This window comes from Manacus vitellinus, unplaced genomic scaffold, assembly GCF_001715985.3.
Source record: "Manacus vitellinus isolate BGI_N305 unplaced genomic scaffold, ASM171598v3 scaffold_12_pilon, whole genome shotgun sequence".
Classification (NCBI taxonomy): Eukaryota; Metazoa; Chordata; class Aves; order Passeriformes; family Pipridae; genus Manacus; species Manacus vitellinus.
In genome coordinates, this window is record NW_021938949.1 from 8,266,997 (window position 1) to 8,294,587 (window position 27,591).

General features: G+C 47.2%; 1 protein-coding gene across 1 annotated transcript; it reads left to right on the top strand.

Moving 5' to 3' along the window:
* Positions 1–128: 128 nt before the first annotated feature.
* Positions 129–27,261, top strand: INTS1 (integrator complex subunit 1). Its single transcript, XM_029957834.1, is given in 48 exon segments — positions 129–186; positions 270–410; positions 413–559; positions 1,074–1,270; positions 1,496–1,633; positions 1,947–2,106; positions 2,406–2,511; positions 2,776–2,962; positions 3,092–3,237; positions 3,509–3,650; positions 3,985–4,161; positions 4,411–4,519; positions 5,199–5,319; positions 5,920–5,997; positions 6,518–6,675; positions 7,691–7,787; positions 8,189–8,280; positions 8,611–8,671; positions 9,071–9,268; positions 9,666–9,795; positions 9,942–10,121; positions 10,213–10,362; positions 10,931–11,110; positions 11,286–11,390; positions 12,220–12,387; positions 12,737–12,848; positions 13,180–13,338; positions 14,093–14,239; positions 14,866–14,964; positions 15,324–15,448; positions 16,148–16,402; positions 16,686–16,845; positions 17,471–17,611; positions 17,994–18,174; positions 18,258–18,381; positions 18,925–19,043; positions 20,063–20,150; positions 20,773–20,999; positions 21,970–22,093; positions 22,564–22,697; positions 23,098–23,290; positions 23,556–23,683; positions 24,160–24,272; positions 24,387–24,500; positions 25,392–25,462; positions 25,976–26,067; positions 26,143–26,252; positions 26,650–27,261. Coding segments are annotated over 48 exon segments (6,558 nt in total). The 3' UTR covers positions 26,766–27,261.
* Positions 27,262–27,591: the final 330 nt, after the last annotated feature.

Sequence of the window (27,591 nt, forward strand, 5' to 3'; positions counted from 1 at the left end):
GCGGTGCCGCCCTGGGGCAGCAAAGCGGCGCTTCCGCTTCCGTGTAGCGGCCGTCGGTCCGTCCGTCCCTCGCTCGTCCCGGGTGTCCGTCGCTCGGTCTGTCCCGGGGGCCGGTGCTCTGCGGCGCCATGAACCGGCCGAAGGCGGGCGGCCGTGCGGCGGCCCAGCGCCGTGCCCAAGCCCTCGGTGAGTCCCGCGGGGCCGGGCGGGGAGCGGCTCTCTCTGTCACTGTCACTGTCCCTCACTGTCCCCGTGTTCTCCCCTCGCAGCGCACCCGCCGCCCGGAGACTTCATCGCGCTGGGCTCCAAGGGGCAGAGCGGCGAGGGCAAGGCGGCCGTGGCGCTGCTGAAGCCGGCGCCGCCCGGGCTGCCCTCGGAGCGCAAGCGGGGACGCGGCCGCCGCCTGGCGGGCCGGCGGGGCTGCCCGGGCTCACCAAGCGCCCCAAGCTCTCCTCCACGCCGCCCCTCAGCGCCCTGGGCCGCCTGGCAGAGGCGGCCGTGGCGGAGAAAAGAGCCATCTCGCCCTCCATCAAGGAGCCGTCTGTCATCCCCATCGAAGGTGAGGCCTCGCTGTGCTCCTGCCCTCGCAGGAAGCCTGGGAGAAACTTCTGTTCTTCTTTCCCTGGAGCCTTTCTTGAAGCCCATACGCTGTATTTCCTCTGCTGGATATAGGGCTGAAATCAGTTTTCTCCTCTGTTTGCATTGGGCTATGGTCATTCTGTCTGAGAGCTGTTTAATAGCAGCATCTGAAATAATCCCTGAGGAAATCTCTGAGTCTGGATTGTGGTATTTTATTCCCATATTTCTATAGCACAGTCCGGGTCTGAATGTTACCTTCTGAATTGTCATTCCATTTCTAGTGTTTGATACATTTGCAGAGGAGTCTGCTAGCATGAAAAGATAATCAAGGGGCATTGTCAGGTGTGAAACAAAACTTTTAGTGGCAGTTGGGTAGGAAAAAGCTGTGGCCGGGGCTGTAGGTGAGCTGGTCCATGCTTTGCTGTCCTGCAGCATCTCAGGGCAGGTTGTTTCACATGAGGGTAATGCTGATGCCTATGTGTTGGTGCTTGCAGTTGTCCCCACGGTGCTGTTGGATGAGATTGAGGCAGCAGAAGCAGAAGGCAACGATGACCGTATTGAGGGGGTGCTGTGTGGAGCTGTGAAGCAGCTGAAGATGAACAGAGCCAAACCTGACACCACGCTGTACCTGAGCCTCATGTACCTGGCAAAAATCAAACCAAACATATTTGCCACCGAAGGGGTTATTGAGGTGAGGACTCGTGCACTTACTGATGCATCCCTGCTGCCAGCTTGTGAGTAGAGTTGCTCTCTCAGGTCAGAGCATGGCTTTGTAAATAATAGACCTCTGATATCTTCGTAAATGCCAGAGCTCTCTTGCAAGCTGGTGCAGTTTGTATTTCTCTTTCTACAGTTTCTCTGTATGCTTTCTTGCCAGATGACTTGTTTATTTTATTTTTTGTGGATGACATTCCAGGCGCTGTGCAGCCTCCTCCGAAGAGATGCCTCCATCAACTTCAAAGCCAAAGGGAATAGCCTCGTGTCAGTCTTGGCCTGCAACCTTCTCATGGCAGCTTATGAAGAGGATGAGAACTGGCCAGAGATCTTTGTCAAGGTTGTTGAACCACGGAGGCTTCTGTGTGGTGGGCAGTCTGGGTGAAATCAGCCAGAGTTGGGAGGTGTGGGTGTGTTGGGATAGGAGAACAGCAGTGGATTTATTCCTGCTATAGGGAAGGGGGTAGCCAGTGTCCTGTGGATTTTTGCTCTTATGTGACTTGCCTGCAGTTATCTGGTCTGTTTTTCATCTGTGGTCATGCTAGTTTCCTACTTTGCATTTGCATATTGGAAATCCATAAAAACTCACAAATATTCCCTTGATTAATCAGTTAAAAAAGAAACATGAACATGGATTGTGTTCCCTTCTGCAGGTGTACATTGAGGACTCCCTTGGGGAGCGCATCTGGGTGGACAGCCCTCACTGCAAGACATTTGTGGATAACATCCAAACAGCTTTTAACACAAAGATGCCTCCTAAGACCATGCTCTTGCATGGAGAAGTTGGACGTAGCGGAGGGGACCTTAGTGCTGGTAAGAAGATGTTTGGGAACCAGGAACAAAGGTTTAGGGAGAGGATGGAGCCTGCTGCACTTAGTGACTTGTGAGAATAGTTTTTTATTGAATGGAGTCATGTAGACCAGACTTTGAGTTCCAGCCACTGCATTTCCTCTCTTTAAGGCTCTTTCACATCCAGGGGATGTCTGAGGGTAGTGAAAAGTGGGCCTGTATGTGTGATGCGGTGTGAGGACATGACTGACTGTGGCCTCCTTCAGTGTGATTGATCTCTGGAAAGGGGAGTTGTCTTATGAAGTGTGCTGTGTCTCTCTCAGGGAGTAGCCCACACCCCTCCATGACAGAGGAGGAGGATAGCCAGAGTGAGCTGCTGATTGCAGAGGAGAAGATGAGCCCAGAGCAGGCGGGCCAGCTCATGCCCAGGTACAGTGCCTTGTCCTCTCCTGACACAGCCGTGTGGTAGATGTGTCTGCACTCACCCACCCTGCAGAGCTGTGGCAGAGAGCTCCCTCTCTGCACTACCTGTCCTGTGGCACCTGCTGGGGGATGTTGAGCATCGGATAAAACTGGTTCCAGAAGAAAAGAGTAGATTTTATTTGTTCATAATGTATACCACAAACAAGAAAGAATGCTGATCTTTGCACTAGCTTGTGTGGAAATGAATAAAGTGCAGTTTGTGTGGTCCAGGTATGAAGACCTTGCAGAGAGTGTGGAGGAATATGTCCTAGACATGCTGCGGGACCAGCTCAACCGGCGCCAGCCCATGGACAATGTCTCCAGGAACCTTCTTCGACTACTGACAGCAACCTGTGGCTACAAAGAGGTGCGTCAGATGGCTGTGCAGAGGCTGGAGATGTGGCTGCAGAACCCAAAGGTAAGGATAGGAGCTGCTGAAACACAACTCTGGTGTGAAATCCAGGCAGGAGGGCTGCATACTGTATCCCACTTAAGTTTCTGATCTGTAATGGCAAGTGACTGGAGCCTTTCTGCTCTTCCTCTGCAGTTGACCAAGCCAGCTCAGGACTTGCTGATGTCAGTCTGTATGAACTGCAACACCCACAGCTCAGAGGACATGGAAGTTATCTCCAACCTGATCAAGATTCGTCTCAAGCCAAAAGTCCTTCTCAACCACTACATGCTGTGTGTCAGGTGAGTGACTGGGTCTGTCAGAGAAAGCACTGTGGAAGATGTGTCCGGCCTTGATTGGTTTTAAATACCAACTTGGACTAAGGGGTGTCCTGTGTTCATTTATATGAATTTCATTGTCCTGGAAGTCTTTCAATAGTCCTTTGATATTGTTGGCATATGTGCTGTTCCATCCTTTTCACTTTTGTGTGCTAAATAGTTCAAAGAGAAGTAAGAACAGTGTGTCCAGCTGCAATGAAATGTCAGTTCAGGTATCTCTGGTCTTCCCTTGCAGAGAACTGCTGAATGCACACAGGGATAACCTGGGCACCACCATTAAGTTTGTGATTTTCAATGAACTATCAAATGCAAGAAATCCCAACAACATGCAGATCCTGTATACTGTGCTTCAGCACAGCTCAGAGCAAGCTCCAAAGGTAGGTGCAGTGTCCTGTGTGACTGATGGTGACCCCAGAACCCCACTTGACAGATTTAGTTGAGTTGAGGCTCAGATGAATCTTTTCACAGACAACTGTCTGATCTGTACCATACTATTATATTATTATTATTTTTGGTAGAAATAAACATACATGGGCATTTTCTAACTCCCACATTCTGGGTGACCAATCTTGTGGTAAGACAGTTTCATGAGAGAAGCTTATTACAGTTTGGAGGACAGGACGCCACCAGCGAGGTTTCCTCGTGTCTTCATTTTGTGGATGCAGATTCATTACAGTGCACTGAAGGTTTTCTCTTTCTGTGTGGCCCCAGTACCTGGCAATGGTGTTCCAGGACCTCTTGACCACCAAGGACGATTACCTGCGGGCCTCGCGGGCTCTGCTGCGAGAGATCATCAAACAGACAAAGCATGAGATCAACTTCCAGGCCTTCTGTCTGGGCCTTATGCAGGAACGCAAGGAGGCCCTGTATGCAGAAATGGAATTCAAGGTACCACTTTTTGACTCTTCTGCTTCTGCACGTGCCAGTGATGTACTGGGCTGTTCTTGTATCTGCTTTTCTGAACGTTCCTTCTTTTGCTCTTTGGTATCTGAGTGAGTCACTATTTGTGTGTCTCATAGCAGCACTCCCGTATTTCATTTCCAAACATCCATGATCATAATTTTTTATGAGAAAACACTTCCAGAAGGCAGCTTTGGATATTGCTGATTCAACTCACTTTTCTTTTTCTATTTTAAGGAGCGTTTTGTCATCCACATAACTGATCTGCTAGCTGTCTCCATGATGCTTGGTATCACAGCCCAGGTGAAGGAGGCTGGAATTGCTTGGGATAAAGGAGAGAAAAAGAGTAAGCAGAAGAACCTAGATTCCCTCTGAAGATGGGCAGCTTGGCAGATATCTGCCTCTGATGTTGGGGGAGCATTGCAGCTGGGGCTGGGAAAGGGTGTAAGCCTCCATTCTGAATAGAGGCATGGGGGAGCCTGCTATCATCCTGAGACTGACAGAGATAAGAGATGTGGCATTTGTGTGGCTGGGTGTTCCTTGTATCTATGGAAGCAGTGGTTGAGAGGCTGGGGAAAGGGAGCTCTGTATGGGGGAGCCTTAATCTTGAAGGGGCAGCCATAAGGATTACCAAGTACCTGTGGGTTGAGAACACAGGCCTTTGGGATGGCACTGAAGTGACTGCCCAGATGCCTTCTCCTCACAAAGCTAATTCACCTGTGCTACATGCTGGGGGTTTTGCTGCAGCATGTGTCAGAAAGCAAAATACATGTGCTGTCAGTGCTGGGGTGCTCAAGGCTCTCTGATATACTACTCCCCTTCTCTGGTTCTCCTCTAGTGGAAGGTATCCCTGCCTGTGTTGCGGGGCTTGAAATGAGATGATCTTTAAGGTTCCTTACAACCCAAACCATTCTGTGATGCCTCAGAGCCCTGGTACCTGTCTGCTCTTGAAACTGCTACCCTCCTGCTTGGCTCCTGATGGGGCTCTTGGTATGTATGTACTTTGTGACCTGACTGTTTTTCAGACCTGGAAGTGCTGCGCTCTTTCCAAAACCAAATTGCTGCTATCCAACGTGATGCTGTCTGGTGGCTTCATACAGTTGTTCCATCTATCAGCAAGCTGGCTCCAAAAGACTATGTGCACTGGTGAGAGTCAGCCTGGTCATCTCTGTCCCTTCCCCAACAGTGTGATATATTAGGAAAAATCAGGCATATGACAGGGCTTGGTTAGATTTCTCTGCCCTTATCAGACAAGTAGCAGAAACAGTTTTAGTAGGATTCAGGCTGAGACTGTCTCCCTCTCTGAAATTCCTTCAGATGCATCCTCTTACCAGAAATACATGATAATGGAAAATCTTTCCGATTTGTATTATTTGTGTCCACTCAATAGGGGATTTCTAATTACCTGACCAAACACAATCCCTGTGGACCCCTTGTTTTTTTTTTCTGACATCCATTTTTAGGCTGTAGGGTTGAGGGCTCCGCAGATAGTTCTGTCTTCTCTGCTTGCCTCTTGTCCTCTGTTCAGGACAGACTCCTGTTACTGAAGGTATAAAAGCCCAGGGCCCATACTGTATAGTCCTCTCTGTTCTGATTCACATTGTTACCTTTGCTAGACTCACTTATCTGAGGAGGCTCCTTCACGTGTGGGGTGGGAACATTAGCAGGAGTCTGGGGAGACTGAACTGTTGTATGTGTTCTTGAGCCTCACTTAGATGGTGTTTACTGTCCTCTTCATCTCTACAGCCTGCACAAGGTGCTCTTCACAGAACAGCCGGAAACCTACTACAAATGGGACAACTGGCCCCCTGAGAGTGACCGCAAGTGAGTGCCCCTCCCGTAACGGGGGCAGGTGGGGAGCTGCTGTAGCTGGAGGCAGAGGAATGGGTGTTTTCTGGTGATCCTTATATAGCTCTGTGCTGGAAATGCTTGGAACTGTGCTTAGATTTTTTTCATCTGTCACATTGCTGTGAAATTGAGGGGTGTTGTTCCACTCTCCATCTGTTCTTCTTTCTCCTTCATTCCTGTTCCCTGTGCCAAGCTGTTCTGTATCTTGATGCTGTAGTTGTAAGGAGGACAGCCCTGCACTGTGTAGGTTACTGGGGTAACATTAGGGAGCTCAGACTCAAGCAAGCTGAAGTGTGGAGGTACAAGGCAATGCAACTGATATTCCAATAATAATTTATTTCACATAGTTGCATTTGGAGCTGGAGACCAGGGAAGATATTGTAAACTAAGCTGTGATGTATCTTGTGCTCAGAAGGGTTCTAGGGTTTGTGAAGAGTTCAGGAGCCCTCACACTACTGTCCAGAGAAGTGTGACTGATGTCTCGTGTCTCCTGCAGCTTCTTCCTTCGCCTGTGCTCCGAGGTGCCCATCCTGGAGGACACACTGATGCGGATCCTGGTGATTGGTTTGTCGCGGGACCTGCCCCTGGGCCCCGCGGATGCCATGGAGCTCGCTGACCACTTGGTGAAGCGGGCTGCAGCTGTGCAGGCAGATGGTGAGGCTGCACAAAGCTCCAGCCAGCAAGTGGTTGCTTCTCTCTCTGTCCTCTTATTGCCACCCAGGGCTGAGACAGCTCCTACCGCCTACAAGAGCCTTTGCGTCACTTAAAGCATATTTTAGTCATGATGGCCAAGCATTTGGCTCAAAGCCAGACATGTACTGCTGTTGCTTTCTCACTAGAGAAGCTTCTTATTTGCTCTTACTGTTTCTCACTGTTACTAATTTTGTATCGTGGAGTGTTTGGGAAATTATTGGTTGTGTTGAGGATGAAGGGCTGTGAACAACCACCCAGAGTTTTGAGTCAGCGTTTTTAAATTCAATTTAATCCTTTATACATACTGTAAAATGAAATTTTAAGGCTATGCAAAAATGGAATGGTTGGAAATCAAACTAATTAACCAATATATTGTGTGCTCTTCCTAAGTCCATAATTCAAACACTTACAGAATAGCAGTTACAAAAGCAGTCTTTACTCTTATGCTTTTATGAATCCATTTAGCATTTGTCTAAATTCCTGCATCACTGGGGAATATGTCCATTCAGCTGAGCTGTGCATGTTTGTGGTAGATTTGAGGGGAAATGCTGCACCATTTCAAATGCTGGAAGACTCAGAGTTAAGTTAAAGGGAGTCTAAAAACTTGCAACGAAGTTGAAATGCATTTTTAGTTCCTCTGAGCCCCAGAAGTTCTGAGCAGATTCGCTCCTCAGCTGAAGGAGTTCTGAAAAAGTTACAAGTATATTGGATACATTTGGGGAAAAAACTACCCTAAAGAATTTAAACCGAATTGCAGCTGAAAAGCTTGATATCCTTATATATTGACTTGGAGCTTTTTTTAAGTGTTGTTGCTCTCTAAATGTTGTTGTTTTTTTGTTTCTGTAATATCATGAGCAAGCCCACAATAATATAGTTGCTTGAAGTAAAATTTTTCTTATACTGCAATGCTTTTCTTGAAGGACTTTCAGGTAAGTAGACAGGTCAATAACTTGTTCAGTCTTTTCTTCTCCTCCAGATGTCGAGGTCCTGAGGGTAGAAAGAATCCAGCTGATCGATGCAGTCTTAAATCTGTGCACTTATCACCATCCAGAGAATATCCAGCTACCCCCAGGGTAAGACATCACACAGATAATCTTGCTGTGATCTGGCTCATTTTCACCTTGACTAACACTCCCTGCTCATAGATTTTAAGACGCTTTTCTCTACTACAATTTGTAATAACAAAATGACAAGGAGACTTTTTTCAGGGTCATGTTTAGGTGGGAATTTCTCTAGAGCAATCAAGACCCAAGTTATGGAATGAACTTTGCTCTGCAAGCACTCTGACCTTTCTACTTTAGAAATCTTCAACTGAACCTTCAGCTGTCCCTCTTGAGGGTTTTTTTTTTGTGTTTGTTGGGAAAACCACTGAGCTGACAGAATCTAAACAGTGCATGATTAAGGAGAAAAGCAGACTTGAGATGGGCTTAAGGAACCAAATTTGACCACTTCTATCTGTTGATGGCTTTTGCAGGTACCAGCCTCCAAATCTAGCTATTTCTACTCTCTACTGGAAAGCCTGGCCTCTCCTGCTTGTAGTGGCTGCATTCAATCCTGAAAACATTGGTGAGTGTAGACATTTCTCAGGATACTAGTTCTGCTGCAAAACTTGGCCCAGGTGCTTTCTGCTGGAGTCTGGTTGCTTGTGTGGCAAGGCCTGCACTGGGTTGGTGAGGTAACTGCAGTTAAATAACTGTGTATTACCTGTGGGTGCAAAAATACACAGAGGTGGGATTTGGACTAGCATGTGGCTGGAATTACCTTGTTTGTGTTCTAAATGTTATGAGCTGTTCTCAATTGAGTTTGTTTCTCCCCACCTTGGAATGCATTAGAATATATATAAAGGCCCTGATTTTTTTCCTGTATTCCTGATTGTCCTTCTCTTCTCTGCTGCAGGTCTGGCTGCATGGGAGGAGTACCCTTCTCTAAAGATGCTCATGGAAATGGTCATGACCAAGTTAGTATGGTTAAATCCCTACATAAATCAAATAGACCACTGAAAACACATATTTCTGATTTACGTTTGTGCCATGTGGCTCCTTCCTTTCCAGTGGGACTGGTGTAAAATAAGCTGTCTTAATAAGCTTAAAATAAGCAGCAGCACTGCAGTTGGAGTGAGAAAAGTGCCTTCTCTCAACAGAAATATTATAAGTAAGGGAATAAAACTGAGAAAAAGGGGAGGTTGACTGTGATGTGCTTAGCGGAAAAGGTCTCAGTCTTCTGGCTCCCTTGGGAAACTGCTTTGTTTTTTCTATGTTGTCTGTCAGAGCCAATGTCCTGGGTTCTTTCTGACTATGGTTCATGACTTTTGCATAGAACAAGATAACTATTTCCTCTTTTTCACTTATTTTCTCAGTAATTATTCCTATCCTCAATGTACCTTGACGGATGAGGAGACGCGCACAGAGATGATTAATCGTGAACTTCAAATCTCCCAGAGAGAAAAACAGGAGATTCTTGCATTTGAGGGCCATCTGGCTGCTGCATCCACAAAACAAACAATTACAGAGAGCAGCAGCCTCTTGCTGTCCCAGCTGACAAGTCTGGACCCTCAGTAAGTAACCTTTTGCATTCCGATGCCATCATAAAATTCTAGATAGCACTAGTCAGGAAACCCTACTGCTCTACAGGGTAGTTGATGTGGGCAAGAAGAACCCTGAGGTTTGGTAGCCCACAGGATCATAAAATCACAAAATGATTTGTGTTGGAAAGGACCTTAAAGACTGTCAAGTTCCAACCCCCCTGCCATGGGCAGGGACACCTTCCACTAGACCAGGTTTCTTGGGGCCCTGTCCAACTTGGCCTTGCACACGTCGATATGTGTCACACTTGGTTCTTGTCCTTCTCTTGGTACCTGCATGTGTCCCTTGTGCACTACTGAACTGACTGATCCTCATCATACCAGAGTGAAAGTCTGTCAGCCTGTGAATAACTTCTTGTTTCTCTGGCAGGGGCCCCCCTCGCAGACCTCCACCACATGTCCTGGAGCAAGTGAAAAGCCTGAACCAGTCACTTCGCTTGGGCCACCTTCTCTGTCGCAGTCGTCATCCTGACTTTCTCCTCAACATCATTCAAAGACAGGTGGGCTGTGTTGGGATCTGATCCCCTGCCTCTGAAACTTGAGTGAGGGGCAAAAGAGATGCAGGGGAAGGTGGTATATTGCTCAGGAATTAAATGATCAGTGTGATGCATCCGTGTTCTGATATTGTTACTCTTCTTCTCCCTAGGCCTCCTCGCAGTCAATGCCATGGCTGGCAGATCTGGTTCAGTCCAGCGAGGGCTCCTTGGACGTCCTACCCGTGCAGTGCCTTTGTGAGTTCCTGCTTCACGATGCTGCTGATGAATCAACCTCAGGTGAAGAAGAAGAGGAGGGTGAGAGTAAGGACCAGCGTGCCAAGAAACGCCAGGTGAGTAGTCTCTTGGGAATCCCTTCCGTTACCTACTTTCTGTACATCCCAGATTTGATTTCACTGAACAGGCCAACTTCTTTCTCCGCAGAGACAACAGAAACAGAGGCAGTTGCTTGGACGCTTGCAAGACTTGCTGTTGGGTCCCAAAGCAGATGAACAGACAACCTGCGAGGTGCTTGACTACTTCCTGCGACGCCTGAGTTCCTCCCAAGTGGCCTCACGGGTCCTGGCCATGAAGGTGAGCAGAATGAAAATCTTCTTGACTGGGGTGTGTTAGAAGCCAAGGGCAGAGCCCTGGATTATCCTGAGTTCAGATCCAGCAAAATGAAATTGTTTCATGTCATCCTCCTTCACTGGAGATTGACTTGTCTCAGTCTCCAAACCCCATCAAATGCACTTCTGCTCCCTGCTGCTCACAAGTTTTTGTTCAACAGCCAAGTTGTACTTTTTCTCAAGACAGAGCTGGATTTTGCTCTGTTTCCTGTGAAGTTCAGGTGTAGACTCAGCAGATTGTGTGCTACAGGGAGTAATTGGCAGAGGCTGTTGTCTGTGGGGAGTGTAAATGAGTGAGTGTCAAGACAAAGAGAATTGCAGGGAGCTCAGAAAGGTTATGCTCAGAGAAGACTGAAACTTCAAACAGAGTATCTGTCAAGAGAACACATTATATGAGAGATGCAACCTGTTGTGTGCTGCATCTGGATTGTTCCATGGAGTTTGAAGCTTGTTTCTATTATATTCACTAGTATGAAACTAGCAGTCCAGCAGTGGCTTCAAATGCAACAGCTGTGTTTGTGTGACTTCTGCAGGGCCTGTCCTTGGTGCTGTCAGAAGGAGGAATGCGTGATGGAGAGGAGAAAGATCACCCCATGGAAGAAGACTCTGGTGATTCCGAGCTGCTGCAGGGATATCAGTGGCTGCTGAGGGACCTCCCGAGGCTGCCACTGTTCGACAGTGTGAGAGCAACAACAGCTCTGGCTTTGCAGCAGGTGGGTGTTGGCAGCTGAAGGCATGAATGTCTTTTTCTACTCATGCTAAAACAAATCTGAACAAACCATCTGGGTGTGACATCAATGTGTTTATATACCTGCAGAAGAATTTTTCTTATGCTGATGCTTGTTTTCATTAAATCTGGATTTCTGATGAAAGGAAGTCTTATTCTAGGCCATCCACATGGAGACAGATCCCCAGACCATCAGTGCTTACCTGGTGTACCTCTCCCAACATGCCCCAGTGGAGGAGCAGGGACAGCACAACGACCTTGCTCTGGTGAGAGGAGGGATTGTGTGGGGGACACGTGGTATGTCCCAAGACAGTGGTAGGCATGGGACTTGCTATACCAGCAGGATGAGTTTTTTGGGAGCATGTGACTGATAACTGCATGTTTGTGTCTCTGTGTATGTGTTGAAAGGCAACCTGTGTCTATAGGTCATATCATGAAATGATAGCAGAGCAATAACCTCCAATCCAGCAGCCTATGAGGTGGAATGGGGAATGCTAGGGTGGACAGTGGTTTGAAGGAAATCTCCCTACCTGGCAATGTTTTATAAGCAAGGAGGTGCTAAACCTGCAGTCACATGTATCTGGGGAGAGAATGGGAAGTCAGGAATGTTAGTGGTGGGACATGCACTCGCCTATGACCAAAGCTAGATTTCTGGGTTTGTTTTTTTAATTTTTTTAAAAAGCTTTTGGTAGTTGTTTGTTTGTTTGTTTTTTAACAATGATTTTTCTTTCATTGTTCTATCTCTGGGTGTTTTTTTTCATTACTTTTAAGGCTCATATACTGGTCCTGCCTCCATAGGTCTGTTTAGACACGTGGAGGTTAAACTATAAGAGTCGGTAGATTTTTTTCTTCAGAGAAATGCAGATTTTTACTATGTAGATGCTTACTTTGTAGTGGGATGCATCAGAATGCAGCTGTGCTCAGCTGGGGACACTGTAAGGTGCCTGCAAAGCACCTTTTCCCTGTTGTGTCAGTTCTACTCTTGACTCCACATGTTGATCTCCAGAGTGGTGGTAACTGGGCTGGTGGTGGAAACCAGAGAATGCGATGCAACGAAACAGGAGTAAAGACCTCATGGGTCTTTTTCCCTTGCAGGATGTAGCCCGACTGATAGTGGAGCGCTCCACCATCATGTCCCACCTCTTCTCCAAGCTCTCCTACAGTGCTGAATCAGATGCAGTGCTCGTGGCTCTTCTCTCCATCTTCTCTCGCTACATCAAGCGCATGCGGCAGAGCAAGGAGGGTGAGGAGGTGTACAGCTGGGTGAGTGCTCCCTGCCCCTCTTGAGCAAGTAACAGAAACTGGGCATGTTAACAAAGGAGAAGCCCTTTGTGGGTTACTGACTATGTATAAACCAGTTTTGGTTCAGGAGTTCCCTGGTCTGAAAATAATTGGATGCCAAGATAATTATCAGAGCCAAGCGTATGTGTTTATAAAAAGCTTTTTTAACTTTTCCTCAAGAATCTTTTATGGCCACTGTTGAACATATTGGGAACTTTGATCTGACTAAATTTGTCCATCCTTATGTTCTCCTTTCGTCTGTAGCTCAAAGATTTAATTCTTCTTTCTCTCCCCACCTTTGCTCATCCTGTCTTTTTCTGCCTTTTTGCAGTCAGAGTCCCAGGATCAGGTGTTCCTTCGTTGGACTAGTGGGGAAACAGCCACTATGCACATCCTTGTGGTTCATGCCATGGTTATTCTCCTGACACTGGGACCACCTCAAGGTTAGTGAAGTATGCTCAGATTTTTTCAGGGGCTTATGGGCAATATAGAGAGCCTTTTCTTTATCTACCATCTCCTAATGGGTCAGACTGATGTTAATCCTTCTACTCACAGCCTTGTCCCTTGCAGTACTTGTTTGCAGCTGTAAGACTTATCAGAATATTGCTGCGGAGAGTGAAGGATTTGCAGGCTGATTTTTTTTTTTTGCCTTCTGCAGACAGCAGGAAATATTAAAACGATGGTGTGTTCTGGTGTATTGATTTGCTAGAGAAGGGCAGGGTGGTCTAGGTGTTTGTGAACATGGGAAATAATTTTGTATCCACTCTTAAGCAGGGGATGGTGATTTTTATACCTTACTGGATATATGGTTCCCGGAGAAAAAGCCCCTTCCTACTGCTTTCCTGGTTGACACCTCGGAGGAGGCTCTGCTGCTCCCTGACTGGCTGAAGCTGCGCATGATCCGCTCTGAGGTCCCGCGGCTTGTGGATGCAGGTGAGCCTGTGGCCTCTCTGTTGGTGTTTCAGACCCTCCTGAAAGGAAAGGGAGAGTGCTCAAGTGTGCCCAGCCCATCCCACTTGGATGCCTTTCAGTGGGTCAATCAGTCACTATTACTTCTAAAGTAGGGGAGCAAGTCTATATGGATATTGTGCTTTCTGTGTATTTTAAAGGAAAGAGGGGACTCTGAATTGGAGCCCCATCTCTTTTACAACAATTCAGATGGAACTAAGCTATGCAGTCACCAGACAGGAAGCACAGTGCTGCTTCCCTAGGGCATGCAGTGCCTGCAGTGTGGAAATCCATAGACCTGTAGTTGCTTTGGTCTTTGCACTTCTTGTCTGTGCTCTCTTCTTGGTATTCAGAGCTTTTGTCCCATTTTACTAATTAAATGACAGCTGTCTATAGCCAGTGATTGAATTATTCAGTAATTCCTGCCTGCAACCATCAACCGATAGGGTGGAAGTTATTTTTTAATACAAATGATTGTGTTACTGAGGTTCTAATAAAATTAAACAAAGGATCAAATTAGCCAGTGAGTGAATTAACTGGAAGATGCAATAAGGTGGCAATGATTTGCAGAGGGAAGAAAACATAGTAGGCAGCTGTCTGACTGCTAGCTTTAGGCTCTCTGCAGCCCTGTCATTAATGTGTCACTGCTGGTCCAGCCAGAAGCACAAAGATCAGGTAATAAAGATGACCCTCCGTGGGCAATTTGGAGGTCTGAGGACTCAGTGTTGGTGTATTTCAGCCCTGCAGGACCTGGAACCACAGCAGCTGCTTCTCTTTGTTCAGTCCTTTGGAATCCCAGTTTCCAGCATGAGCAAACTTCTGCAGTACCTGGATCAGGCAGTGTCTCATGACCCACAGACGCTGGAGCAGAACATCATGGACAAGAGTAAGAGCTTCAGATGACTAGGCTTTTTACTTGAACAGTTTTTATGACTATCTCCTGTGACTGCCTTGGAAAAATGCAAGCAAGTTCAGCAAACTCTGTGCACAGGCTGCTTTGGCAGCTTGTTGTCACTGTAGACACCTCCCTAGTGCTTGTCTGAATGGCCCTTGGCTGTATTTTCTCAAATAGAGAAAGATTTTGTAGATTGAAGTGTGCAGAGACTAAAAAATACTTTGGAAGGTACTTTGTGAAAGAAACAAAGTTTTCAAGGCATCATGTGTACAAAGTCCACAGGAAGAGCAGATTCTCTTATCTGTGGGAGCTGTACAAACAGCCAATTCCGTCCTTCTTTACTAAAGAGGATGACACCTCCCTAGTGCTTGTCTGAATGGCCCTTGGCTGTATTTTCTCAAATAGAGAAAGATTTTGTAGATTGAAGTGTGCAGAGACTAAAAAATACTTTGGAAGGTACTTTGTGAAAGAAACAAAGTTTTCAAGGCATCATGTGTACAAAGTCCACAGGAAGAGCAGATTCTCTTATCTGTGGGAGCTGTACAAACAGCCAATTCCATCCTTCTTTACTAAAGAGGATGAGATGATGATGTATTCTTTTTTTTTTTTTTTTTCAGACTACATGGCTCATCTTGTGGAGGTTCAACATGAGAGAGGGGCAACAGGAGGCCAGACTTTCCATTCCCTGCTAACTGCCTCCTTACCAGCCCGCCGAGGTAAATTTCTAAGTCATCTTCCAAACTTCCCTCCTTTTTTACTCTTGAGAGGGATGGGGGGAGCTGTCTTCAAAAATGGTTTTGCTACAATATACCAGCAAGCTACAGTTAGACACCAGGCCTTGCTAGAGTTTTTTGCTCCTGGCAAAGAGAGAAATTCCAATATTTTTGGAGTTTACTACAATGAGTTTTTCTGAGTGATATGGAAAAATAAATAGGTCTTGCTTGGACTCAAGAGATTAGCTGCTGAATTCCTCAGTAGCTGGAGACTGTAAAGCTGAAGGTGATCCAGTGTTGGGGCTCCAGGTGCTAGCTACCATAAAAGCATTTTCCTTTCTTTCTTTTTATTTCTTTTGCAGACAGTGCTGAGACTGCAAGGTCAAAATCTAGTCCTGAGAACTCTCAAAGTCAGAGCCGGATCCGGGCCTTGAGCCAGGTCCGTGTTCTGGGCCCAGAAGATGATCTGGCAGGCATCTTTCTGCAGGTACTGTTATAACCTCCAGCTGATTAGTTGCTTCCCTGCAGCAGCTTTACAAAACCCATTTCTCTTTTACTTGCATCTTCTGACCCCTTCCTCCTGCAGTGTTTCCAGGCCATAAGTATGAAAGCCCTGATGCAATGAGGCTGTGCCATTACAGCCTCATGGAATTGATAGTGGCAGGACTTTTTTGTTGTAGTTGGAACATGATGTGGCTTTTGATAGTGCCTGGTACTGTCAGTGCCTACTAGCATGTTACTGTCTCTGCACCTTGTTTGTTCTGTGTATAGTGCCTTTCCTCTCAGCAGTGGAAGGAGGATTTGTGAAATGCTCACAGGGCCTTGGCAGCAAAGCTGTGTGCAAACAGCATTTGTACTCTGGCATGTCTGCTTACAGAGCCTCCCTCCCTCCATTGACTCCAGAAGGAGCCTACAGGGAATTAATTGGCCAAGTTGGTTGTCTGTGTTTGGGTAGTATGGTTCCCCTGCAGTGTCAGTGTTGATAGTCATGTTGGGGCTGCAGAGATGCTGCTTATGTTTATGTACCAGGCATTAAAATACTGAGAAAGCTGTATCAGAAGGTTCCCATTAACCCACAGTCACTATAATTGTACAAGGTAAATCAGCCGTCTGCCTCAGGATGTTTATGGTGCACCAAGTCCTTTCGTTTGCTGTCATAAGTTTACTCCCTTTTGTATCCCACCAGCTTTTCCCACTAAACCCGGACCCACGGTGGCAGAATTCAAACCTGCGCCCGCTGGCCCTGGCGTTGCAGCAGGCCCTGGGGCAGGAGCTGGCTCGGATCCGCCAGGGGAACACGCAGGTTCCCGGGATCACCGCACGGCTGCTGCAGGCGGTGGCTGCGCTGCTCAACTCCCCCCACAGCGGTGCCCTGGTCATGGCCATGCACCGCCACCACTTCATCTCCTGCCCGCTGATGCGACAGCTCTACCAGTACCAGGTCAGTGATCTTTGGAGTGTTTAGCAGAGAGGGGTGAGGAAGAAACAGAAAACCTGCAGTGCATCTGCTCTGCTGTGTGCAGACCCTCTCTCTATCTGTGTCATGCTGAGCATGACACACAGGGGCTCAGGTTGCCCGGCCATAGGCATCTGGATGCAGGCTGGCAGGTGTAGGTGTGCTCTGTGTATTCTTGGCAGAGTGTGCCGCTGTCTGCATCTTTCCTGACATCTTTGTTATATCGTTGATGTGTGTACAAGCAAGTCTCTTTTACTGCACTCCCCAGCGCTGCATGCCACAGGACACTGCCTTCTCTTCGCTCTTCTTCAAAGTGCTCATGCAGATGCTGCAGTGGTTGGAGAACCCCGCAGTGGAAGAGGGTCCCCTGCGTGCTCAGCTGAAGGCCTTTGCTGTGCAGTACTCCTCAAGGCACAGGATCAATGATGGTACTGGCATTGGGCAGCTTATGGAACTCAGAAGGGATAAAGTGGGCTGAGAAGAGGACAGAAACAAAACTGCACCCAGAGCAGGAGGTGTCGTGGGCAGCCTTTTAGAGAAGTGTCCTAAGGAATAGCAAAAATAGTATACTGTGCTATAGAAACACCACGAGGATGAGAAAAAGTGACTTGGCACTGGGGTTTTGCAGTAGACACCTGGTAGTATCACACCAAGTACAGCAGATCTCTCAGAAAAATTTTCCAATTTCTCAGACCAGGAGTTCTGTGTGAGCTGTAGTCCTGGTAGGTGAGCATGAAGGAATGTCTCTGGAACAAGGTCACATCATGACTTGTAGAGTTGTTTATCATCTGCCATCTGCTGGGAGGAAGGGTCTGTAATCCAGAGGTTAGACATGGCAATGGGTTTGTGATTACAGGGCTTTCTCTTAGCCACATGTCCCTGTAACGTGCAGAAGAGCTGTCAAGGATTTTGGTGGGAGTAAATGGCAGCAGAATCCAGTGTTTCTGTGTTTGAGCAGTTGTGTCCTGGAGCCCCATGGGGCATCTGTAGAAGAGAAGTCTGATGTGGGGACTGGCTTGTTCCTGTGATGCCAATGCTGTGATTTCTTTGCAGTTCGAGGTGGCTTCTTGCACCTGACAGAAGCTCTGACTTTCCATCACGATGCTGACTTGATCAGCTCCACGGTACGTGCCATCATTGCCACCCTGAAATCAGGAGAGAAGTGCAACGTGGAGCCAGAGCTCATCAGCAAAGGTATGGATGTCCTTCTGCTCTCCTTCCCCCTTGCAGCAGCTGGTTGAACTTCCAGCCCAGCAAGGAAGGGCCTACTGTGCAGGCTGTGGGAATATGCCTTCTCCCTGAATCAGAAAATGTGAACTGATGTAAGCTTGGTCCTATGTTGTATTACCTCCTTCCCCCCTGCACTGCATGTGGGGTTATAAACTGTGATCTGGGGCTGGTGTCTCAGCATACTGTTGGATTCCACTAACAAAAAGAGAAATGGAAGCCTCCTATCCCAGCTAAAAAAGGCTTCCCTCTTCCTCACTGAGCCATGCTATCAGCAATAATACTCATAAGGTTCTGTACCTCTCACCACATCCTGAAGTTGATGAGTGAATCTTTCTCCCTCTGCTAGTCCTTCAAGGTCTGATTGAAACTCACTCTCCATACCTGGAGGAACTCTTGACTGTCCTCTTCTCAGCTACTGTTGAGACCACTGCCAGGTGTCCTGCCATGAAACCAATTGCTGTGGTGAGCTCCTTGTTGCTCCAGGACAAAGAAGAAACACCAGTGAAGAAGGAAGTGGACAGTTGCAGGTGAGCCTAGGGAATGATGGGAATTCCCTGGTACATCTGCGTGCCTGATACCACCAGTTACACTGGCTTTGTTTCCTCCACAGTGCGGAATCAGCTTGGCCAGGGCCTGCCTCTGGCCTTCTCAATGACTGGCTGGAGATGTTAGACCCAGAGGTGATCAGCAGCTGCCCTGATCTCCAGCAGAAGCTGCTGTTCTCCTGGAACAAAGTAAGAGTTGTTGGATAGAGGGACTGCTGTGCTTGAAACCACCTTTCAGGGGTACTGACTTGAACCTGCAAATGGGGCAAGGGCTAGTTTTATGTTTTGCCACATGTTACTGTATGAGTTCCAAAGCAGTACAGGCTGACTAGGAGAGGAGTTCGGGTGCATTTTTCTCAGTGCAAGGTTAATATTTCATCTTATCCTTCTATCTCCTCAGCTGTGTTCTTTTCAGTACTTAAGTGTATTGCAGACACAACGTGGTCCCATAACAGCCCAACCAGCTGTGTTTTCATTGGTATTTTTGCAGACAGATCAATAGCTTACCCAAAAGTGCTATGCCAAAGCTAAGACAGAAGCATCAACATCATGGTTGATGCCATGTTCTCTTAGAATGTACTTCAGTTCAAATCCTAAACCCTAAAAATAAAGTTTGCTGTGCTGTCTGCCTCCCTGGATCATCATCCTTATGCAGTACACGCACTAACTCCTACATCCACCTCGTTGCAAGGATCTGTTTCATTACACCTCTTGCTCATTTGGTCCTTTCAGGCAGGGTCCCAGGTGCCCTCCTTCCGCCCCTACCTCTTGGCTCTGCTGACCCACCAGTCCAGCTGGACCACGCTGCACCAGTGCATCAGGCTTCTGCTTGGCAGAAACAGGGAGCAAAGGTGGGTCTTGTTTTTCAGGCCTAGCAAAGGGCTTTGAGTTGGGCCACTCGTTATGTCTGAGAGAGAACAAGAGCTGCCACGTTCCACGGTGAGTCTGCAAGGAGATGTAACTCAGCCAAAAACAGGCTTTGTGAGAAAGATGCTGATTTCAATCCTGCTGCTTTCTGTACCTTGATATAAATATTACCTGCTGTTTGATGGAAGCAGCACATAAAGATTGGGCTGTGTTCTAAACAGGAAGTGCTAATAGTGAATAATCCATCTTGCATTGCCCTTGTTGATAATCTTTATGAACACAGGGTTTGCAAGTTGGCTTGGACAGTGAACTGAGGGCTGTCTCTGGATCTGGGCAGGCTCTGCTGGATCTTTTGGTTGTACTAAACTCCATGGTCAGTCGTTCTCTAGCCCTTTCCTGATGTCAGACTCCGAGTTCTGATCTCTGGAGCAGCCCTGGCTCTCAGCTTCTATACACAGCTCTCAAATAATGAAGAGCCACTGTAGTAGTATTGTGCTTAAACTTGTTATACTTATGGATCAGGAAATGCTGACACCTAATAGCAGCAATACTTCTAAAGCTGGTAGTATTTCAGTTTGCTTTTTATTTTACCGTTGACCTCTTGCTCAAAATTGCACGAATTTCTGCAATCCAAGATAGCAGCTGAGATAGAATGTTCTAGACACTGGGACAGTAAGGTCACTGGTCTGATTGTACCAACTGTCTGTGTTGATGACCAACTCCTGGCCTTGTGGTGCAAGGCTCCATGTAGTCCCCCCACTTGCTGAATGCCATTTGTTCTGCTCCCTACCCTGCGCTGTGCTTATTGCAACAAATATTTAGTCATAATCTGGGAACAGAACCAAACCCCTTCTCGGGACTTAATGGATCCTATTTTTACATTTGCAGATGTTTCTTTCTTCACAGCACTCATCATATTTAGTGATGCTTCCATGTGTTTGTGTGCTGCCCCAGGGCTGCCTTGACTCTAATTGCAAATCTGTCTTCTTTTGTCTTCTGGCAGGTTTGACCCAACTGCATCCTTGGATTTCTTGTGGGCCTGTATTCACATTCCTCGGATCTGGCAGGGAAGGGACCAGAGAACTCCTCAGGTACTGATTCAGTTCTTCCAAGATTCCTCTCTAGATGGAGTGAGAGGCAATGTTTTCACAGTGCCTGATCTTTCCATGGCCAAGAGGTGGCTGGATTGATTCACGTGCAGCGTGCCAAGTTTGCTGCCTGTACCTCAGCTGGTTACTCAGCTGCTCTGCTATGTTACATATTACAGTGGCAGTTTTGGAGTCCAAAAAGCTGATAGGAACACACAAAGTTTGCCCACTTGGCATTTCCCCTGCAGCAATTGCCACAATATCTGTTAAAGGCACAAGGCTAGAGTGGTGAGCAAGCTAAAACCCAGCGTGGTATAATTCCCGTTTTACAAAGAAAAGGAGGTTGTCTCTCTTCTCCACAGAATTGCTTTGTTATGGTGACTGAACTATGATTTTTGACCCATCACACATGCTGGGATAGAAGTAAATGAATTTAGAAAGTGGAGGAGGGGTAAGGAGGTTTCATTTGGTACTGTGATGCTTTCAGAGCTCAAGATATGGGGCAGTTCTTAAGTCTAGTTAAGTCTAGAGGTGTTCCATTCCAGCTGGGGAAGGTGTGTCTAGAAGGAACTAAGGGTCTTGGGATTTGGTGTGGAATCATTTGGAGTGTTCTCTTGCATTACAGAAGCGCCGTGAGGAATTTGTGCTCCACCTGAAGGCATCAGAATTGATCAGCATGGTGGAGCTGATCCTGGCTGAAGCAGAGACCAGGTACCAGAACGCTGACGAGGCCTCCTGCACACTCATCCAGTCTCGGCTGCCTTTGTTGCTCAGTTGTTCTCATGGGGACCTTGAGAACATCAAAAAAGTGACAGAGTATCTGACCAGCTACATCCAGCAGTGGGGAAGCAGGTGAGGCTGCAAATGGGGAGCACTGTCTGCTGTAATTATAGTTCTAGAGCACAGGCAGTCAGGTAATGGTGAGACTTGCCAGCATGTCTTCATTAAGAACATCATGTACTAAAAATGCATGCTGTCCTCCCAGAGATTTGGGGGAATAATAGGTCATTTTAAGGGGTCCTTGGACCAGAAAGGTGACTTCAAAAGTGAAGTTAAGGGCCCTTCTGCTTTTAGGGCTTCAGAATGAAGTGCTTGCCACGCTTTTTTTCTTTTCTTTCTTTCTCTCTTTAAGGCAATGCTTATTTTTAATTGCTAGTTCCTAATGTGGGATGTCTTGTCTACTCATCCCTTGAGTCACTGTCCATAATACTTCCTGCTTCTGGCTGTTATGATTGCTCTCAAAGATGAATGGAGACCAGATTGTTTCCTAGCAGCTATTTTAGTGCTGTGGAAAGAACAGGAAGATGATGTTTTTGTGGCAGTGAAAGGAACTGACCTAATTCCAACCTCACTTATGGTGATACTGAGTAATCTCAGTTGCTATTGCATTGACCTGCCTCCCAGTACAGACTATGCCAGGAATCTACAGGGATTTCAGGTGTGTAGAGAACATGTTAGCTAGTCTTAATAGTTGTGGTTTGGACTGTCTTCCAATTGGGATGGGGATGACCATGACTCTTCACTGGAGATGTAAGCAGAGCTTTCTTGTCCTGTGCTGCTTTGTAACTGCAGTTTTCTAACTCCAAATGGCCTAATTTGGGTAATGATGGATCCCCGTAGACTGTGGATGGAAAGTGAATCATCTGAGTTGTTCAAAAGAAGCAAAGACTTAAAAACACTTGTTGAGATTAGTGGTGGCTGCCCTTTTTACAGGGTCTGTTTGCCATGTGCAGGAAGGCTGTTACTAATCTGATGGGTCTGGGATGTTTGCTGGTTGAACTAATATAGTAACCAGTGGCTGACCTCTCCCTTTTTCCTTTAGCTCTGTGGGAAAATGTTGCCAGGACCTTCTGCTGCAGATATACCTGCAGCTGCCTGAGCTCCTTGTGCCTATGCCTGAGATGCTTCTTACCAGTGAAGGAGCCAGAGACAGCAGCACTTGCAAGGTAAAGTTAGAGGCATAGGAAAGCCCCTTTCCAATTGTGTATGCAGAGCAGATGCTACCTTGATGCCCAGTTTAGAAGGTGAGGATGGGCAAAAGCTTCCTGGATGACTTTGGTTTCTTTACCTTGCTCTTCTGTTACCCCTTTCCTGCCTGCACTCTGAGGAGCAGAGAGTTTTGGTGTGGTTTATTTTGCAGTGTCCTTCTATAAAATAGTATAAGCTCCACAAGCTTCTGTGTGCCAAAGGCTTCTGTAAAACGCAAGTGTGCAGATGTCTGATCCTGCTTTGATGTCTGTGGGGACTGTGGGCTTCAGATCCTGTGCCAGCTGGAACGTTGCATTTTCTCGCAGATTCTACCTGAAAATAATTTCTGTTAACCCCCCTCTGTAGCTGGAAAGGAATTGGGAAACACTGCTGAAGAGCCACAGGCTGGATTGTAATTTAAACTTCTTACTCATTATTTTTCTTCTAGCTTGATGCCCTTGTTCACAGATTCATTAACCTCCTCGCAGACACCAGTGACTCCAAGTCATCCGAAAGCCGCGTGTGGGATGCCAATATGGCCTGCAGGAAGCTGGCTGTAGCTCATCCCATCCTCCTCCTTAGGTACCTCTCTCCCCTTTCTCCCTCTGTGTGGCTGGGGTTCATTGCAAAGCATCCACCCTTGTCCTGGAAGGGGAACAAACTTGCAGCAATCATGATGATGGTGAGGGAATTCACCTTCATGTACAGAGGTCAAGAGAAAGGGCAGCAAAGTCTTATCTCCTACAATGAGGCAGCATCTCTTTTTGGTTCCATGTCTGTCAGGAGATAATATTCTTGGAACTGGAGACTAGAGAACAGAATATGGGTGGGAAATGGGGCTTGCTGAGTCTATAGATACAGAGATCAAGTCCAGAATCCTGAGCGAGGATAAAGGATGCTTCCTTCCAGCACCTGAGGTGTAACAACATGTGACTGTTTCTAGGAAGGGGCTAGATCTGGATTTTCTTCTTTGGTGTTTCAGGCACTTGCCAATGATTGCAGCGCTGCTGCACGGCCGCGTTCACCTCAATTTCCAGGAGTTCAGGCAGCAGAACCACTTGACCTTCTTCATCCACGTCCTGGGGATCCTGGAGTTGCTCCAGCCACAGGTCTTCCAGAACGAGCACCAGGCGGCACTCTGGGACTGTCTCCTGTCCTTCATCCGTCTGCTGCTGGTAGGAAAATCCCCGATTGCCTCTGTATGCCATCGTCCGGCCACTAGATGGGGAAGCTCGTGTAACACAGGGCCAGCCCAGCTCTCCCATTTGAAGGGAAAACCTTCACATGCCTAAGAACAAAAAAGTGTATTAAGTACCTTGGAGAGCTTGAAGAGGAGGCAGGAGATCAAGAAACTGCTCCCTGGTACCCAGAGGTGCAGAACGGGGCAGTGCATTGCTGCATTTTTTTTCGTTAACTCTCATCTTGTTGATCCTTTCCCAGAACTACAGAAAATCCTCACGGCACCTGGCTGCCTTCATCAGCAAGTTTGTCCAGTTTATCCACAAGTACATCACTTGCAATGCCCAGGCAGCTGTCTCCTTCTTGCAGAAGCACTCGGATCCACTCCAGTAAGTTTCCTTATGCTGGTTAACCCATGCACAGTCAGACTGCCAGGAGCTAATCAGACAGGAGACAGCAGGAGGATGTGAGAAAATAGCTGTTAGTATGGCACTTTTTCACCCTTAGCTCCCTTAATTCTCTGTTGAGGTGAGCAGCATATCCCTTTTTTATAGGAGAAAACAGAACCCAAGGAAGTCAGATAGTGATTCTAACTTATGTAATGGCCAAAATGCCCTGTTGAGGTGTTATAATGCCCTGCAACCTTTTCCAGAGGGGCAGCTGGAGGGTCTTTCCCTGGAGTGATGGCTGCAGGGTCCCACTTGCAGATATGTGGGGAAAATGCATTTGAGTTCCAGTTATGATGAAAGGAAAAACCTTTTTTTCTGCTTCCGAAAAAGTGTTTGGTTTAGTGTACATATCTGTGCTGTTACTTGTCCTCATGTCATTGCTATTGAAAGCCAAACATGCCACCTCTCTCCCTCAGTGACCTGTCGTCAGACAACAGTGACCTAGCAATGCTAAAGTCCCTCCTGGCTGGACTGAGTCTACCTAGTAAGAGTGGCACCTTGGACAGGGGCTCTGATGAAGAGAAAGATGGTGAGTCTGTGTGGGGGAAGAGTTATTCCAGCTGGTGAACCTGCAGTATGTTTTGGAGCTAAGTCCAAAATGTGCTGTGCTCATTCTTCTGTGTGCTTTCTCTCTCCCCCCCAGATGAAGCAGCAGCTGGCTCTCTCCCTCTTGTCAGTGTGTCTCTCTTCACTCCTCTCACACCAGCTGAAATGGCCCCATATATGAAGAGGCTCTCCAGGGGCCAAACGGTGGAGGGTAAGTGAGGACCTGCAGAGCTGTGCAAAGACACAGGGCAAATGAAGACATTTTCCAACCCTGTTACTTATCTGTCAGCTACAGGCTAGTTTCCTGTTTCAGTCTTGTGTTTGGAAGTCTCCAGCAGTTGGGATGTTATTCCACTTTTGGATTAACTTGTCCATTACCCTTCTGTGATTCTGTGACAGAGGCTTCCTATGATGCTGTTAGCACTTAGCTCTGCAGTACTTCAACTGCCTCTGCTTTGGGGCTCTTCAAGGATCTTTTAAGTGTTTTGGGAGATGGTGTGAGTAATTCGAGGAGTGCTGCAGTTCATGTCAAGCCAGGTCTGGAGTGCTGAAAGAAATGCCATGTTTTTAATGATAAAAAAATACCAAACTGATGAGAAACAGGATTTTGTTAGGAATCCCTTTCATGGAAGAAAATCATGTTAACCTGACATATGGGAGCAACAATGTTCTCCAAAAGTTTTCTGAAATTACAAGTGTCCAGTGTTCAAACCTAGTTGTGTTCAAAACCAAGTTGTGGTATTGGGGTGACAGTTTTCCTTCCAAGGAAGAATATGAGGGAAGAGCCCTGCCTGGACAGGTTTTAAAAAGACACTTTCAGTTCCAGAAGAGAGTGTTCTGGAATGCAAACCTCACACTCCACTCCACTCTTTCCCCTGCCCATGGCATGAAGTGCTGGTCACATCTGCCTGGGCATGTTGGGATGTGCTGATCTGGCACATCTCTGTTCTCTTTTTTTGAAGAACTGCCTTAATTGCACTAACTCTGTGTGCAGGTGGGAAAACTTGACTGCTTGGGAGATTGGATTTGTAGGGAAAAAGGAAAAGATCCTTTGCTGGATCAGTGAATTTCAGTCACCCTTTCAACCTGTGTCTTCCCCCAGACATCCTGGAAGTGCTGACAGACATCGATGAAATGTCCAGACGGAGGCCAGAAATTCTCTCCTTTTTTGCTGTGAGTGTTGGTGTCTCAAACTACCTCTGGAAGGAAGAGATTTTTTTTCACCAGCGTCTGTGTTGCACAGCCAGCTTAAGCACTGCCCTTCCTCTGCTTTTTGGGTGGTTGTTGCAGAATCTTAGATAAAATGTGTCTTCGATTAGGCCTTCTGAGAGTAGGCAGTATTTCCCTCCATTGCACATTGGGTTTGTCATCATCCATTTTATGTCAGAGGGAGAATTAATGCTCTGTTTTCTTCCCAGTATTGGGGCAAGTAGAGGACAGAACAGCTCTGTTGAAAAAACTGGAACCTGGGGAAAGCTCAGCTATCCCACATGGAGTAAGATTACAGAAGGGTACTTCAAAGTGCTCAAAACCGGGATAATCCTTCTTACAAAGAGGGATTTCCAGGGTCAGCCAGTACCTGCTGGATTTGTGTTGGGCTGGATTGGTGTGGAGGGGTAGTATTGCCAGTCTGAGAAGTTTGTGCTCCTTGGATGGCCTCGTGATCCAGATTTGTCCACTTTTCAGACAAACCTCCAGAAGCTGATGAGTTCATCAGAGGATTCCTGCCGAAACCTGGCCTTTAGCCTGGCTCTGCGCTCCATTCAGAACAACCCCAGGTGAGGACTCCTGGAACTTAGGCTGTCCTGACTGGTGATCTGGGCTGTACTGACACTATCATGTTTTACTCCCAGCATTGCTGCAGATTTCCTTCCCACCTACATGTACTGCCTTGGCAGCCGAGACTTCGAGGTGGTGCAGACAGCGCTGAGGAACCTGCCTGAATACACCCTCCTTTGCCAAGGTAAGTTGAGATCTGCTGCCTTTGGGGCATGGTTGGCCTCACAAGGGTCAAAGCTGGGATCCTGTGCTGGGAACAGCATCCCTGGGAAGTTGCCAAGGGTCAGTGTTGCCTAGACCAGGCCATCAAACAGACACCTATACCAATAGTAGCTTTGGTCTGAGCATCACGGGGACACAGAGCCAAGGGAGGCTTCCTCGGAGCAGATTTGCTCCCTTACAAATTTTCTCTGAGTTGTGATCCCTCACGTGATCACATACCCACAGACCTGTTAGAGGGTGGATTGTGCCATGTTCTCGTGGAAGGAGAGAATTTCTTGTGCAGCTGCAAACATTCACCCCAGTGTCTGTTGGCGGGTTGCTCTTGCTTTGCAGTCTCATGCTGTCCATCCCTTCCACAGAGCACGCAGCAGTGTTGCTGCACAGGGCCTTCCTGGTGGGCATGTACGGCCAGATCGACACCAGCTCTCAGATTTCAGAGGCCTTGAAGATTCTGCACATGGAGGCCACGATATGAAGATGTGGTTCTGAGAGTTCCACTTCCAGAGGAGTTATTTAATGGACTCATCAGCTACATTAAAGCCCTGTAAGAAGACAGTGTATTGGAACCCATGTGCTGGAGGATCAAAGAGAAGATGTGGCCAGCCAGACTGTGCTGGAAAAGGAGAGTGTGCTGACTGAAGATCAGAGAAGGGCAAGCATCAACCTGCCTGGCTAAGATGCCATTATTGTGGGAGAAAAATATCCTGAACATTGTGCCAAACAGGGACCACTTCCTTCATGGGGCCTTGGAGCAGTGGGTGTCAGTTTGTTTTTTGGGTTTTCTTGACTCTCCAAGAAGGCAGAGCTCCTGGGAGAGCAGAAGGGAGTGATGGGCCTTGCATTTGAAATGTCTGCACCCTCTGTGTTAGAGGGAACATGCAGATCTGTGCAAGGGGAGAGACCACTTTGGTTTCTGGGAGTGGGTGTTCGGGGAATTTTTTATTTTATAATTAAAATTCTCTTTGTTTCCATTATGCCTTTTTCTGCTCTCTTGGGTGTAGGTTGACATCCCTCTCTCCCCGTTCTTCAGTCTTGTTATTCTAGACAAAGGATCTCTGGAAGACCTGTCTCCATGGCCAAGAGCTAACGGAGCTGTCTTGGCCTTTTATAGGATATGCAGGAAGTGGAGGAGGTTTGGAAGGGTCAGTGGGGTATCATGGATGAGATTGGTCAGCACCAACTGCTGACAGGACAACTTTTAAGAGGTTCCTTGGAAAACTTGTTTAAAAATAAGTAAAACAAACTTCTTGGTGCATCTGCAAACATCCCAGCAGCTGGCCACTGTCACAGTGGAGTCTTTG